This window comes from Sebastes fasciatus, chromosome 13 (genome assembly GCF_043250625.1).
Source record: "Sebastes fasciatus isolate fSebFas1 chromosome 13, fSebFas1.pri, whole genome shotgun sequence".
Classification (NCBI taxonomy): Eukaryota; Metazoa; Chordata; class Actinopteri; order Perciformes; family Sebastidae; genus Sebastes; species Sebastes fasciatus.
The window spans coordinates 30893998-30910422 of record NC_133807.1 but is presented as its reverse complement, the minus strand read 5'-3'; the positions used below and the strand labels follow the sequence as shown (position 1 = coordinate 30910422).

The window sequence follows — 16425 nt, the reverse complement described above, 5'->3', positions numbered from 1 at the left end:
ATGCACTCTTTGAGCGTTAACAAAACACTGACCATCATCCTCCTACAAGCAGTAATGATAATGCATACTAAAGAATTATGTTTAGATAAAGTTTTACTCGGCTTATTATAAACATACCGACAGGAACAATTATGTCTGACTACATTAATTTTTCATTCAAGCCTCTTAAAAGCCAGCTGTATGTCCGCAGTGACCTTGACAAGTCAAAGCCACTCACGCGTCTCATTTCAACCATAGCTTCTCCTTGTGTACTCAAAATAAAACTTCCCTCGTGTCTATACAAGGCCACGCTTTTCACCAACTGACACATTTTTTAACTGACCTATTTCTTTCCGTTGAGGGCTGATCCTCATCCCCATCTAACAAAGCCGAGCTTCAAATTACCCTTATCCCAGTACTCCAGGGCCTTTTGGTTATTATTACACTTGTGGGATGTTCTTTCTTTCTGACAACCTAAATGGAAAAATACTTAATAACACTCTAGTTTGTATCTTTCCCTCGCTCAAGTTGGAAGAATTAACTCCGCAGTGTTTTTTGCTTACTTAAGGCTTCTTCTGGTAGCTCCGTCTACTTTTACAAGGCTGAACTTGCCCATATGAGTTTTTGCTTATTGCACCCTCCCTGTTGCAAAACCACTGTTATCTCGTAACTCAAAACCCCTTTTGTTTTCATTCCTTTGGCTCTAGTATTGTCACATGGAAAATGATATAAGACAGGTAGGAGTGTTGTTAGTTACTGGAGTTACTGGGCGGATTGTTCCTCCGATGAGCGTGGGGGTCGTCAGGTTCTGCAAAGATGCTGGAGGCCATCTTGTCCTTGCGGGGAGTCGAGTTGTCGTCTACGCCGAAGGAGATGCTGGAGTCTCCGCCTGGCGGCCGTAGTACCCTAAGCAGCAAACAAATGATGGATTGTAATGTAATTTGATTGACATCCTGCAGTTATACCATCCCCCACTCTTAAGGCCAAACTAAAACACAAGGCCTTCGTGTCACATGCCGCAGATCAGCTGCACAGTGCAAAAATCAATAGTCAAACATAACAGGAGGATGCCTCGAGCTACTTACAGCCTTCGCCCTACTCCACCCAAACCCTTTTATACACATACCGCACACACATAAAAACACCCTACCAGCAAGGTCTCCGCTCTCTAAGCCCCGGCTGTCAGCCTGTCAGACAGACAGTCACAATCTCTGCCCTGCAGCTGACTCCAGTCGCATACAATCAAAGAGTTAGCTGGATAGCTGCTGCCTCTCCTCAGCACAGATTCCTTTGCGGTGACACATAAGGGGATGTGGGTCAGTTACTGGTAGCGCTGCTATTCCATTATTAAAAGGAGTAAATCAAATTTGATGCCCCCTTTTGGGTCAATATGACACAATAGAGGTGAAAAGTCTGACATCCACAGCTAATATAGGTTGTTCTGGAACAATATATAGAAAGCCTGCATGCAGACCAATGCATGGTAAACAAAGCACGCCATCCACCGACATTCCTCCCACCACAAGCCGAACAAAAGGAACACGATAACGAGTAGGGAAACCCCTTTTCCTCGCCGTGTTGAAGGACAGTTGGGGTGGACGACAAACACTGGTGTGTTTGCAGAGCCCCTGACTGCTGGACCCCTCCCTCTTTTTTCCAGCAAACTCTCTCCTCTCCTCTCCTCAGAGTCCCTGAAGCCACCAGCTGACACACTGAGCAGCTGTCCAAGGGCCAGGCGGGCAGGGGCAGATGGGAGTCCAAAAAACAACTCAGCTCTCAACACAAAAAAAACTGCAAAGAAAGCAACTCACAGGGAGAAAAAAAAAAAAATCCACACAGCGTGGACTGCATTGGCGTGAATTTTCTCAATCAATTCTTGTACACACACTAGTGCTCGTCACACTTGGCTGTGACAGTAATGCCTAAACCAGACTTCACCTCCTAGCCAGAGAGGATGAGCTCATGCTTTCCACACGGATTGCGACGGGGGGAAAAGCTTTTAGCTGCCTGGCAGCAGACCCCACCCTAGAATGAAACACTGCAAATAATATCAATGAAATAGCATTAATGTTTAGGAGCTGGAGGGCCGAGCTTCAGGCTGGTGGTGGAGCTAGATATATAGCTGAGCTCAAAAGATGGCATGTCTGATAAGGCAGGGTGGGAGGCTTTTTGATGGCCTACTAAGATTTTAGCCTAATTCTGCTCAAGTAGCTGCTGTACGGATCCCATTTTGGTCGGTCAGCATCAGAAATGACCAGCAGCTCGTAAAAAGGGGCTTTAAGGAGCAAAAGCAAAAGAGCTAAGAGAAGATTTACAGGCTTAGCTAGCGCAAAGCCCCCACCCAAGCCCCTGCATCATCCTGAAAACAGCATGCGTCTTCAAAACGCTTAATGACTGACCGAGATTTGACATGCTCACTATGCAAAATGATAATTTCCCTCAAAATCCGGCTTATATGACTTTAAAATAATGACCCTTTATTGAGCATTTTCTTTCCTCTGCATTGTTTTCACTGCAAAGGGAGGGCAGGAATGCATCATCCACACGAGACGCATCACTTACTGGAAAGCCATGACTGCATGCTTGCAGGATGAGTGGCCCTCTTAAAGATGCTTTTTTTTTAACCAGGAATATAACAGATATTACAACAGCTTAGACAATGTCGACTCACACTACAAAATGGACATTATTATGAGTTTCTCTACACTTCCTTTCACCCTTAAACAATGAGCCATATAATGGTGTGATGATGACATCTGCAGACCCAATGGTCATGTCTAGGATCCTGCAATCACTCACATATCTGGACTTTAGCTCCTGAGCAAATGTGAAAAAATGGCCACACATTTAATATATTAGCTTGATAGCTATAGCAACACATTTAATGATGAGTGGCCCTCTTAAAAGGTGTTTTTTCCAGAAATATATAAAGATTTAACAGATATTACAACAGCTTAGACAATGTGGACTGAAACTGCAAAATGGACATTATCTAAACTTCCTTTCACCCTTAAACAATGACACATATAATGGTGTGATAATGACATCTGCAGACCCAACAGTCATGTCTAGGATCCTGCAATCACTCACATGATCTGGACTTTTGCTCCTGAGCAAATGTGAAAATGGACATTATTAAGAGATTCTCTAACCTTCCTTTCACCCTCAAACAATGAACCATATATAATGGTGTGATAATATAACATCTGCAGACCCAACAACAGTCATGTCTGGGATCCTGCAATCTAACTGGACTTTAGCTCCTGAGCCATCTTCCTCTTATTGAATAAAAATAGCCACACAGTTAATATATGAGCTTGTTAGTTATAGCAGCACATTTAATATAAAGGAGGAGCAACAAAAAAAAGTTATTTTACAGCCAGTTAAAGCTAATAGACTAACATTAGGTAGCTTTGACCATTTCTACCCTTAAAAACTAAGATGGAAAACACCCTTTTTTTGTACTTCTTGACCCATCTTTTTTCTCTTTCTATAAACTACAAAGTATGTTTTAGAGACATAGATAGATAATATCTACATTAGGTAGCTTTAACCATTTCTACTCCCAATAAACTACATGGAAAACACCATTTTACTTATTGTTCTATCTTTCTTTAACTCAGATAGATAGATAGATAGATAGATAGATGGATAGATGGATAGATGGATAGATGGATAGATGGATAGATGGATAGATGGATAGATAGGGCCTAACTATATGAGGCACTAGGATGGAAAACACCCTTTTCTTGTACTTCTTGTTCTGTCTTTCTCTAACTAACCTAATAAACAACGCCCCAGACCACCAGACTAAGCTACCTAACTTCACTAAAAGGCTACACAGCAATAAGATTAAGTTAATTAGCCAGACTAAGGGTCAGTTTGAGTTAAATCCAGGAGGCTAGCAGTAGTTTAGCAAGGCTGCAGTAGAAAAGAGGCGTTATATTAGCTGGGAGGCTTCAGACCGCATCACTTCTTTTGTTCCTCCGCGGAAGGTTTTTCTGTTTTTTACCTGGAACTGCTTTTAGACCCGGGCTCCATTCCTTTATAGGTGGTTGTCGTCGTCATCTACACGGTAGTAGTTTCGGTAACAAACCAGTCGGTCGGCGAGTTAAACTAGATAAGAACAGTCCTTCTTCTTGTTGTTTGCCCGCAGAGCTGCAGACGGGATGTAGACTGAGACTCCACCCGACGACTGAACAACATAACGGGCTGAAACGCACAGATCATCCGCTGGTTCTGCGGTGCCAGCCCACCAGACCCAGCCCACCAGCGGTAGACGCGCTCTGATTGGTCAGAGTGACACAGAGCTCGTCTCTGATTGGATGGGGCGTCACAGAACTCGTCTCTGATTGGATGGAGCGTCACAGAACTCGTCTCTGATTGGATGGAGCGTCACAGAACTCGTCGCTCATTGGACAGAATCTCAGAGCTCGCCTCTCTTGTTGGTGGCAGGTTCTCTGGCTGCATGTCAGTGATCAGACAGTCCACATCCCCTGACTTTCTATTCTGCTAATCTATTAGCATTGATCATGACAATCTGCAAAATGGTTTAACCTGAGGATAAAGAAAAACTGAAGTGGGTGAACTTGCAATATAATTTTCCACTAGTGCAATTCTGTTAATAGTCTGTTTATTGCCAATAATGTATATACTGATCATATTTTTATACTTCCTTCTATTTAAATGGTTCATATTTTGTTATACTTTGTTTAGCTCTTCTTTTTTACTGTGTTAGCTGATGCATCTTGTTTTTTGCACTATCCCCTTTGCTGCTGTACACTGCAAATCTCCCCACTGCAGGACTAATAAAGGAATATCTGATCTTATCTTATCTTTGACCTCCAACTGGTGAAGATTTTGGGTCAACAATATTACTATCTGGACTTCTACAAATATATTTTATATTACTTGCTGCCCACAATAGGGTCAAACAATCACACTGGAAATTTGGAAAAAGACAATTTATTTTAACAGGCATCTTAATAGACAATACAGATGTTTAGTTAAACCTGCAGTAGGCAGAATATTTTTGGCATCATTAGGCAAAAGCATATTGTAAATCAAGTGTTCTGAGAGAAAACTAGACTTCTGCACCTCCTCATGGCTCTGTTTTCAGGCTTTAAAGAGAGCGTTCCTATTGGCTGTGCTACGGCTGGTGGGCGGTGCTTGGTATTTCCTCAACTTGGTCTCAACATGGCTGCCGGGGTCACAAACCTTCTCATTTTACAGCTAAACGGTACACTACAAGATGTTTCTGAGAACATTTGAGGAGAGAAATAGGCATTACAGTAACAGAATATTGATTCATATTTGATCAGCGCTGCCTAGTTTGATCAGAGTTTGCGAGTGATTGACAGCTGCTCAGAGAAGGCAGGGTACAGTTCGGCTCTGATTGGTTGTTTTCCTCCGGTCTGTGAAATCTTGCAGATGCCATTAGGAGCATCAAAGGACACATGATTTATTTCAGATTAAAAAAAATCATATTTGCTCCGTTTCTACCCACTGCAGCTTTAACAAATACTATCTGGACTTCGTCACAGTCCTACAAATGTGTTTTATATCGGTTGTTGCCCAGAAGAGGGTCAAACAATCACACTGGAAAAGCAAAATTAGTGGAAGTTTGGAAAAAGACAATAGCTTTATTTTAACAGGCATCTTAATAGACAATACAGATGTTTAGTTAACTGAGACGTTTCTTCAGGCTTCCCAAAATTTGCCGAGCCAAACGATTAATTCTCTACACATCCACTACCATATAAAAATGTATAAAATCAAATATTTTTTTGCTGAAGATAACAGAAACCAAATGTCAATGCAGCCCCCATTCCCAAACTGGGTATACTGTTCCCTAAGTGATAAAATAGTACAGATTTTCTGAACAATAACCAAGCCTAGCCCGGAGACATTTGACCAGTAAAAGCCAGCTGTGTTAATCCTCACTCAGTCCTATCTGTCTGCAACCTTTGCAAGAAGAAGTCCTTTACATTTACCACAATACAGCATGAACAAACAAAACCTGGGTGTGGTTTATGTACAAAAAGAGAGGGCAAGAATGGAAATACTATACAGCAGTTGTGTGTAGTGCAGAGAAATGACAACTTCTCATGGAACTTCTCTGTTGAGACAATAGGACAGAGTTGCAAAGAGGCGGCCGCTGTGTATCAGAAGGAAAATGGTGGCTTGATTAAATGAGGCCTCCCGTCTGTTGTTGAAACACGTCAATCGTATCTTCGTCTTCCATTTCCAACTGTTAACAGAAACAAAATGTTAAATAAACCTGTGTCACATGACTTTGATAAGCCTGAAGTTCTGTGCAATCTCTTTGCTATTCTTCACACCCAGTTGTTCTGCATATTGTGTATTTCTTTTCTAAGATGAATTGGCTTTATTAAAGGGATAGTTTGGGTGTTTTGAAGTGGGGTTGTATGAGGTACTTATCCATAGTCAATGTATAACCTACAGTAGATGACAGTCGACGCCCAGTTTGGAGAAGCAGACATGAGTTACCGCACAGAAGCAAAACATATTTTAGCACCTAAAAGAAAGGCTCTCCTAAAAACATCAATATCAGTTTAAGAGTATGTTATATTCAGAATATTTCCACTTTTACCTTGCCGTCAGCTTTTTCTGACGGGGAACTGGAGTATCCATGTATGCTTTCACCAAAGCCACCAGACTCCATTGAGAAAACCCTTAGTTTTGTTTGTGCTATTGTGTGACATTGGTGAATCCAAACCTGTTCTGCAAGGTAAAATTACGTTTTTTTCCAATGGAGTCTGGTTGCTTTGATAACGAGCATAGATAACAGCTTCAGTTCCCTGTTGGAAACACAGACTGTATAGCCGTCTCATGGCAAGGTAAACCTGCAAAGAATATCGTAAATATAGCACACACTTAAATCGATATTGATATTTTTAGGTGGGCCTTTCTTTTAGGTGGTTAAAATCCGTTTTGCTGCCGGCCCCGTCCACAGCAGCACATTGCTTTGCTTCTGAGCGGTCTGCTTCTCCAAACTGGGGGCGTGCAGACCGTCATCTACTGTAGGTAATACATGGACTATGGATAAGTACCTCATAAAAACCCCACTTCAAAACACCTGAACTATCCCTTTAAGCAAAAAGTGTAAAGTGAGAAGGGATATATTGGATAGAGAGAGAGAGAGAGAGAGGAAGAGCACATGTTGTGATCAAACGCAAATTTGTTGTTTGCATAGGCAAAATGGCCCAACTGCAGCGAAAATGAAACACTGTGTTTGTGTTTTATTATATCTGTCAGTGCCTGTATGTTCTACAGTTGTATTTATAAAGACTTGCTCAGACACTGGACATAATATTATTTTGTGTACTTGTATGTATTCAACATCGTCGAGAGAAAAAATGGACTAACAAAAATCAAGCCGTATCAATATGGGACTTCCTCATGAAAGGATGGCACGAGTTATGACGCATGAGGAAGTGCATGAAGCATGTTTGACCTCGCTATGAACTCCAGGCCCCATGGATATGTACTTTTTTAAGCACTATTCAGTCTGTTTTGAGTATAACTAAAGTCATTGTCTTCAAGTCCTCACACTTACCTGTGACGGTGTGTCTGTCTCATTTATCGGCTGTCCATCAAATCTGAACCTGATTTGCCTCATAGACAGTCCCTGCAGAGACAAACACATAAAACGATTGTTGTAAAGCCTCTCATTATCGTCATCATTCCTTTACAGAAATTGTGAAACAGACAATTTCACAGCCCAACAGAGGGAATAAAGGACGATTCACTCAAAGAAATCACGGGTTTAAGAGAACAACAACAGCGTAAAGGGGAAGTAGAGATTCTCTTACGGTGTCGGTGGCTGTGACTTCTATTTGATACATGAAAGTGACATTTTTCAATGATTGTCGTAAGCACTTTTGAGCAATTCAAAGAAACAATGGTTTGATTTATAAAAGATGTAACAAAAGCCACACACCCAATAATTTAATTATTTTTCAAATGGGATCTGTTGTGTAATTTATAGTTCCTTGCAGAGCATTACATAGGAAGCTTTCGTCTAACAGCCAAGACAATAATCTAGATATGATATTTATAACAATGTTAAGCATGTATTGCCTTGTTTAAGGTGTGCCTGCTGAAGTTTGAAGGTAACAGAGAAATATTGAGCTATGGCTCTCTCTCTTGCAGAGAAACACAAATAAAGGAATAATGAAAAACATCTGGTTCTCAGTGTAGTTTTAAAAATGAGCTGCATGACAAACATGTCTCTTTTGACCTGCTGGCAGCCTGAAGAATAGAAAACATTGAGTTTCCATTCTTCCCTCATTTGACTTTCAGATCAAGAGGAACGTCAGAGGTTGCGTTTCATTCTCTTAACTTTTCAATATACTTCAGAATATAAATGTGATCAAACCTCAGGATTGTTTTTGTAGCCGTGCAATCACAGTTGCAATCACGATTACAGAGCAATTGACAACAATCTGGCACTCATCCCAGTGTTAACTGTTAATTAGAATAAGTCAGCATTCCTGCATCCCATTATAGCAGCAAGTAGCACGGCGAAGGGCGACTTCAGAGGTGATTTAGCTCACAACTGCTGATGGAGAAGATGAGACATATTTTGTGATTAACATGTGGAGTCTCAGACTCAGGAGGTTTGGTTTGGGGAGGATGAGAGAGAGAAAGGTGAAGTCTTACGCTGTGTTCAGCTAGTGAGGGAAGATTTGCATCGACTCTGACTGCGTTCGAGCAGAAAGAGAAGAGAGCAGAGCTGGATCACAGCCAATAAACTATGAACAATAACTCTTTCAGGAAAAAAAATTCTGAAAACATGACGCCGATGAATAACTCTTTAGTGAGCATCATCTGGCTTTCATTTAAGTTTGACCTTTCAGTATACTGAAACGTCTTTATGTTCTTGTATGCCATTTCTTCAACATCCATTAAGTAAATATCTGAAGTCAACTAAAGTCTCCATGTCAAATAAAACCACATAGTTCATATGGTAAGTGGGATTAATAAACTGCCCAGACATACAGTAACTACTGGTTTCATTGAGGTTGCACTATTTATAAGCCTGTAAAACAAAAGCTCAAACCACCAGTCACTATGAGTGTGAAAAGGCTGAAAATAATCACTCTTATCGTGGCTTTTTTTGTCTTCAAACAAGATTAAACATGTGCATGCTTCAAAAGATGTCGCTTCAAACCATCAAGCAATTCCAATAATTATTTCCATATGATGTAAATGCACCATAACTCCTACGTCTTGCTCTACACCGTCTCTACAGTTGGACAGAGACTACTACGAGGTCTCTGCTACAGTATGCCAAACATATTCCACTCTGATCAACCTCTCAAATAGAAGTCATGTCGACATGTCATAGCACGGAGAGCTCAAGTGTATTAATAACTTTAATAAGTGCTGCATTACATTTAAGTGTGCCAGATCCAGGGTCCCAGTATTGTGCACACTGTGCTTTTTTGAGGAGTAAAAACGTTGTGCACTTTATGCAGTGAAAAGGCCAGTTACAAGAGGGACTGTAGGTGTCATTTACCCAACATATTATTCCAAAAATCCAACCGAGTGGATGTATTACATGCAGTGGGTGGGAATGATATTAGAAGTGCTGCACCTTTTCACTCCAACAAGATTAAAAAGCTGGAGGAGGCAGCTCCTAAACAGTGCAGACAATGCAGTCTCAAAACTAGAGTTCCATTAAAAAGTCAATTCAGATAAACAGGTTTCTATCTAAAATACAACGTTGCTTGTTTAATTAAAGCTGCAGTAGGCAGAATATTTTTGGCATCATTGGGCAAAAAATTCCATCATAACCTTTCAGCATATTGTAATTCAAGTCTTCTGAGAGAAAACTAAACTTCTGCTCCTCCTCTAGCCTAGAAAATCTAGCCTGGACGGGAGACTTTGACCAATCACAGGTCATTTCAGAGAGAGAGCGTTCCTATTGGCTGTGCTCTGGCTGGTGGGCGGTGCTTGGTATTTCCATCTCATCATGGCTGCCGGGTCACAAACTTTCTCATTTTACAGCTGAACAGTACACTACAAGATGTTTCTGAAAACTTTTGAAGATAGAAATAGGCATTACAGTAACATAAATGTATATAAAAATAACTTTTATTAATCATATTTGCACCAATTCTACCCACTGCAGCTTTAAGAGGGGGGTTGATATACCGTACTCACCTTTAAAGATCAAGAGCTTAATGATAAAGAGACCGGAATATATTTTACTCCAGTAATATTATTACTTCATTGTTATTTTGTCTTAGGGGCTGATACTCAGCTAAATATCACACTGGTGAGGGTGAATAACAAAGCTTTCCTTCTCTGGATTATTCACTTAAAGCTGCAGTGGGTAGAAATGGAGCAAATATGATTTAAAAAAAGTTATTTTTATAAAACGGTCACTATATTCTGACAGTAGTGCATGAGACAGGTAATCTAAAAATATAATCATGTGTCTCTGTGTCCTCTGGTGCTCCTAACGGCATCTGCAAGATTTCACAGACCGGAGGAAAACAACCAATCAGAGCTGATCTGGAGCCTTGCCGTCTCTGAGCAGCTGTCAATCACTCGCCAACTCTGATCAAACGGTCAAACTAGGCAGCGCTGATCAGATATGAATCAATATTCTGTTACTGTAATGTCTATTTCTCTTCTCAAATGTTCTCAGAAACATCTTGTAGTGTACTGTTTAGCTGGAAAATGAGAAAGTGTGTGACCCCTCAGTCATGTTGACATCAAGTTGAGGAAATACCAAGCACCGCCCACCAGCCGGAGCACAGCCAATAGGAACGCAAGAACACTCACTGGCCTCTACACAAGTTATAGGAAATGATGGTCAAATAGCTGTATGTGGGGAGGATTGTAATTTGTTGCCACTGGTTTAGGATATAAACCTATAACAATCATCCTGAATGATGTTGTGCCATGCCCACCTGTCTGTCGCAGTAGGCCTTCATGAGTTTGATGAGCGGCGTGTGTCTTTTGATCTTGAACTGCACTATCGATCCCTCCTGACCTGCTACCTTCAGGTTTATGTGTTCGTTGCTTTCTGTCTTGACGGCTTCCTGAAGGACAAAGTCAGAGAGAAAAACTGTTAACAGCCATGCAGGGAAACAGAGCTGATTAATCAGTGAGACGATCAACTACAACAACAAAATGATTAGCATGCTCCAATTTTGAAAGATATGCAGATTTTATCAACTACAAACACCATTCATGTCCTGGTTACAGCCTCCCAGATGATTCTCTGTTGTTATAAATAGAATACTTAGATTTTATTGTATAATAATAAAAGATGAAGCATCCAGTGAACAGGCAGGATGGCAGATATGCCTTTAGTACTTCATGGTTGACTTATACGCCGTTGCTGAAATATGATTAAATATACAAGATTTTTGATTAAATAATTCACTTGATAGGCAAAATCAGAGATTACCATGTGGTTTGGGTATATATAAATGGTTCCTAAAATTAATTTAGAAAATATATTTTAGTAAACTTAAAAATCTTTCAGAATTTTCCCATTGTTTACATTGTGTTTGTGTTTCAGTGCCTTCAAATTCAAATCAGTACAAGTTGTCCACAGCCCGCTGTGGTAGAAGAAGTATTCAGATATTTTACTTAAGTAAAAGTAGTAATACTACAGTGTAGAAATACTCAGTTACAGGTAAAACTCCTGCATTCAAAACTTACTTAAGAAAAAGTACAAATATGTAAGCATCAAAATATACATAAAGTACCAAAAGTAAAAGTATTCATTATTCAGAATGGCCCATCATATATATTATATCACTGGATTATTATTGATGCATTAATGTGTTCATCACTTTAATGTTGCAGCTGGTGATAGATAGATAGATAGATGTACTTTAGTGATCCCAAATTGGGAAATGATTGTTACAGCAACATCAAGCTTGATTTAAACATTACTTTCCTAACTTTGTAAAACAAAATGTAACAAATAAATAATTGTTTTTATTTTATGAATACAAATTTAATTTGTATTTATTATTAAAATAATAAATCATTCACCAGCAACTTGGTAAAAAATCTTCAAAATGAACAAGAATTACAATTCAAGTGTAAAAAATGTTAATGCAGCAAAAGATTGGTCAAAATTTAAACAGGAATTAAAATTCCAGTATGTATATGGTATATAGCCATAGAATAGAATTGAATAGATCGGATCCATTGTCACCGATACCCGATCCAGCTATCGGAGTCAGTATCGGCCCGATATTTGATGCAGTATCGGTATCAGGGCATTCCTACTATACACATTAGTAAAGAGTGCAAGTTACAATGTTTTGTTCTTTAATAAAAAAAATCGAGGTAGTAAATGTGCAAATGATGGTGGAGCTCATTCGGGTATCTTAATCCAGAATTTATAAATTGATTTATATATTATATTATCTATAATATAATCCTAATAACTAATGTTATCAAACAAATGTCATTGAGTTAAAAGTATATATTTCCCTCTGAGATGTAGTGGAGAAGAAGTAGAAAGTAGCACAAAATAACAGTTAATCAAGTAAAGTACAACAATAGCCTCAAAAATGCACTTAAGTGCAGTCATTTTAGTGGCTTCTTATTGGTGTACTACTGTGTGTGCACATTTTCTAACACTTGCACAAAAGAACACACACATAGCATGTTCAGCATTTACACACTCACACTAGTAAATATATGGAGGCATGCACTGGTAAATATATGGAGGCATGCACTAGTAAATATATTGAGGCATGCACTAGTAAATGTATGGAAGCATGCACTAGTAAATATATGGAGGCATGCACTAGTAAATGTATGGAGGCATGCACTGGTAAATATATGGAGGCATGCACTAGTAAATATATGGAGGCATGCACTGGTAAATATATGGAGGCATGCACTGGTAAATATATGGAGGCATGCACTAGTAAATATATGGAGGCATGCACTGGTAAATATATGGAGGCATGCACTAGTAAATATATGGAGGCATGCACTAGTAAATATATGGAAGCATGCACTAGTAAATATATGGAGGCATGCACTAGTAAATATATGGAGGCATGCACTGGTAAATATATGGAGGCATGCACTGGTAAATATATGGAGGCATGCACTAGTAAATATATGGAGGCATGCACTGGTAAATATATGGAGGCATGCACTAGTAAATATATGGAGGCATGCACTGGTAAATATATGGAAGCATGCACTAGTAAATATATGGAGGCATGCACTAGTAAATATATGGAAGCATGCACTGGTAAATACGTGGAGGCATGCACTAGTAAATACATGGAGGCATGCACTAGTAAATATATGGAGGCATGCACTAGTAAATATATGGAGGCATGCACTGGTAAATATATGGAGGCATGCACTGGTAAATATATGGAGGCATGCACTGGTAAATATATGGAGGCATGCACTGAGGATGACACCAGCTAGTTGATTTATATATTATATTAATAATCATAATAACTAATGTTATCAAACAGTTGAGTTAAAAGTACATATTTCCCTCTGAGATGTAGTGGAGAAGAAGTAGAAAGCACGAAATAACAGTTAAGTAAAGCAATAGCTTATCTCAAAATTGCACTTAAGTACAGTAATTTTAGTGGCTTCTTATTGGTAAACTACTATGTGTGCACATTTTCTAACACTTGTACATAAGAGATAAACATGTTAAGCATTCACACACTCACACTGGTAAATAAGTGGAGGCATGCACTGGTAAATACATGCACACTTTCACTAGTAAATACATGCACACTCACTGGTAAATACATGCACACTCACTGGTAAATACATGCACACTCACTGGTAAATACATGCACACTTTCACTAGTAAATACATGCACACTCACTGGTAAATACATGCACACGTTCACTAGTAAATACATGCACACTCACTGGTAAATACATGCACACTTTCACTAGTAAATACATGCACACTCACTAGTAAATACATGCACACTCACTGGTAAATACATGCACACGTTCACTAGTAAATACATGCACACTCACTGGTAAATACATGCACACTCACTGGTAAATACATGCACTCTCACTGGTAAATACATGCACACTCTCACTAGTAAATACATGGAGGCATCTGATGCACTGAGGATGACACCAGCTGGTTGGCTGCAGAAAGCTGCACAGTCTGCGCGCCTCTGCGGATGCGCGTTCACAAACCTTCCGGTCTATCAAAGTAGGTGATATCTGGTAGTTTAAACTCTCAACTTTATCTCTATAAAACACAACATGAGGGTCTGAGGGTTTATTCCTATGAACTCCTGTTCCTCAGATCCCCTTTAATAAACTGCTATATTAATATATACAATGTGGAGACACTCACCTTTGGTTTTTCATCAGCCATGGTCACTTCTTTTGGCGCTTCTCTACGCTGCACACACAAAGAATACGGGTGCGCGCACGTGCTCGCTCCCGGTTAAATATTCCAACAGAACGTGCGCGGTCACGCTGCGGTGCGCGTCCACAGTGCAGTGCTCTGAGTGGCTGCAGGGAGTCACGTGGGTGAAAGCGCGCTCTGGGCATGGGCGGGAGAGTCACAATGCGCGTCACAGAGGCAGTCTGCTGCACATGCACGCGCACAGCGATGTTGTTCTTTTGTTGTTCAGGTTTGTGGAGCTTCTTCTCCTGCAACATGCATCCTCTCATGCTGCAGAGTATGCATCAGTGTTGCATGGTTGTGTTAACACCACGTTATGGTGATAAACTCACGTTGGACGTGTTCTATTTGCACTTTTTTTCTTCTTCTTTTTTTTAACCCTTTACATCCCAGCGGCCATCTTGTTTTTCCTGTGCTATGATGAAGATGAGCTACTATAATAAATTATAAAATAGAACATATTCTTACATGTCAAAAAAGTGTATATTTGCATATAAAACAAATAAAAACACAGATTTTAACAGAATCTAGTGAAAGTAGTTGTATGTTTGTACGTGGATAACAGACATTAATTGCCTCCCTCTTCTATGTGAAGCCAGTTCTCCCACAGTGTAACATATATTAATCACATGTTGTTCATATATTCATCAATTATGTCATTTCTTTTTTAATATTATATTTGTTGTTTTTTTGTTCATTTTGAAACAACAGAACAAAAATTCACAAACGTTCCCAATAATAAAATTCTCGGTACAAAGAACATAGCACTCAACAAACCTAATATTAATATAAAATAAGCCAGTATAGATACAGGAAAAACATATTATATACATAAAATAGATAAATAAGTAAAAAGAATATACACAAGTAAAAAAATAAAATTAAAAACAATAAAATTAAATAAAATCTATTTATAAATACATATATATATACTGTATACATATATACATTCATATACGTACACACAGTAAATACACATATAAAAATACATATAATCAATTTTAAAAAATCTGTGTAATTATGTAATTTTTTGTTATGTATGTTGGGACAAAACCACATCATGAGCCAAGATAAGATAAGATAAGATAAGATCAGATATTCCTTTATTAGTCCTGCAGTAGGGAAATTTGCAGTGTACAGCAGCATCAGCTAACACAGTAAAAAAAAGAGCTAAACAAAGTGTAACAGAATATGAACCATTTAAATAGATGGAAGTATAAAAATAGGAGCAGTATATACAGTATTGACAATAAACAGACTATTAACAAAATTGCACAAGTGGAAAATGATATTGCACAGTGAGAATGTTATCAAGAGCTCGTTATCCTTAGAACATTTTAAAAGGAAATTATCATCACATTTAATTAATGATGTCTAATTATCTTTTGATATGTTTAGATATATTTTCTTTTCTTCTGTACTGTTTTTTTAATGTATTTCATTGTTTTTATTGGATTGTTTTCCACTGTTTGGTTAGGTTTTTCTGCACATTTTGTGTACTTCTTGTTGTTTAACTTTTGTTGTATTTTTTAAAATTATGTTAGTTTAGATCTTTCTTCCTTTTTGTTATTATTTTTGTTTCTCCTGGGGTGGGGGGGAGGTCCTTTGTATAAGCTTGTGGCTTCTTGACCTCTCCTGTCACATTTCTTTTTTTTTCATTGACTGACTGGATTTTGTGCAGTTTTATATATGTGCAAATAAATAAAAAAGAAATAAAAAAAGAATGAATGAATGAATGAATGAATGAAATTCCACCTGAAAATATCAGGTTATGTCAGGTTATTATCAGATTATTATCAGGTTATTGTCAGGTTATTATCAGATTATTATCAGATTATTATCAGGTTATTATCAGGTTATTATCAGGTTATTATCAGGTTATTGTCAGGTTATTATCAGGTTATTATCAGGTTATTATCAGGTTATTGTCAGGTTATTATCAGATTATTATCAGATTATTATCAGGTTATTATCAGGTTATTATCAGGTTATTGTCAGGTTATTATCAGGTTATTATCAGGTTA

General features: G+C 38.6%; 1 protein-coding gene across 1 annotated transcript; it reads right to left on the bottom strand.

Moving 5' to 3' along the window:
• Positions 1-4924: 4924 nt before the first annotated feature.
• Positions 4925-14506, bottom strand: LOC141781251 (small ubiquitin-related modifier 2-like). The gene is made up of 4 exons (XM_074656852.1): positions 14348-14506; positions 10926-11057; positions 7559-7630; positions 4925-6229 (listed from the first exon to the last, which is right to left on the bottom strand). Exons 1-4 carry the CDS (start codon positions 14366-14368, stop codon positions 6167-6169), a joined length of 288 nt encoding a protein of 95 aa, XP_074512953.1. The 5' UTR covers positions 14369-14506; the 3' UTR covers positions 4925-6166.
• Between the last annotated feature and the right edge of the window lie 1919 nt (positions 14507-16425).

Bases quoted from the DNA above. Each gene is read 5' to 3' on its own strand.
- LOC141781251 (XM_074656852.1), bottom strand. From the start codon at position 14,368: ATGGCTGATGAAAAACCAAAG. The intron at 7,631-10,925 runs GTGGGCATGGCA...TTGTCTCTGCAG, and splicing joins AGGCCTACTGCGACAGACAG to GGACTGTCTATGAGGCAAAT. The intron at 6,230-7,558 runs GTAAGTGTGAGG...TTCTGTTAACAG, and splicing joins AGACAGACACACCGTCACAG to TTGGAAATGGAAGACGAAGA.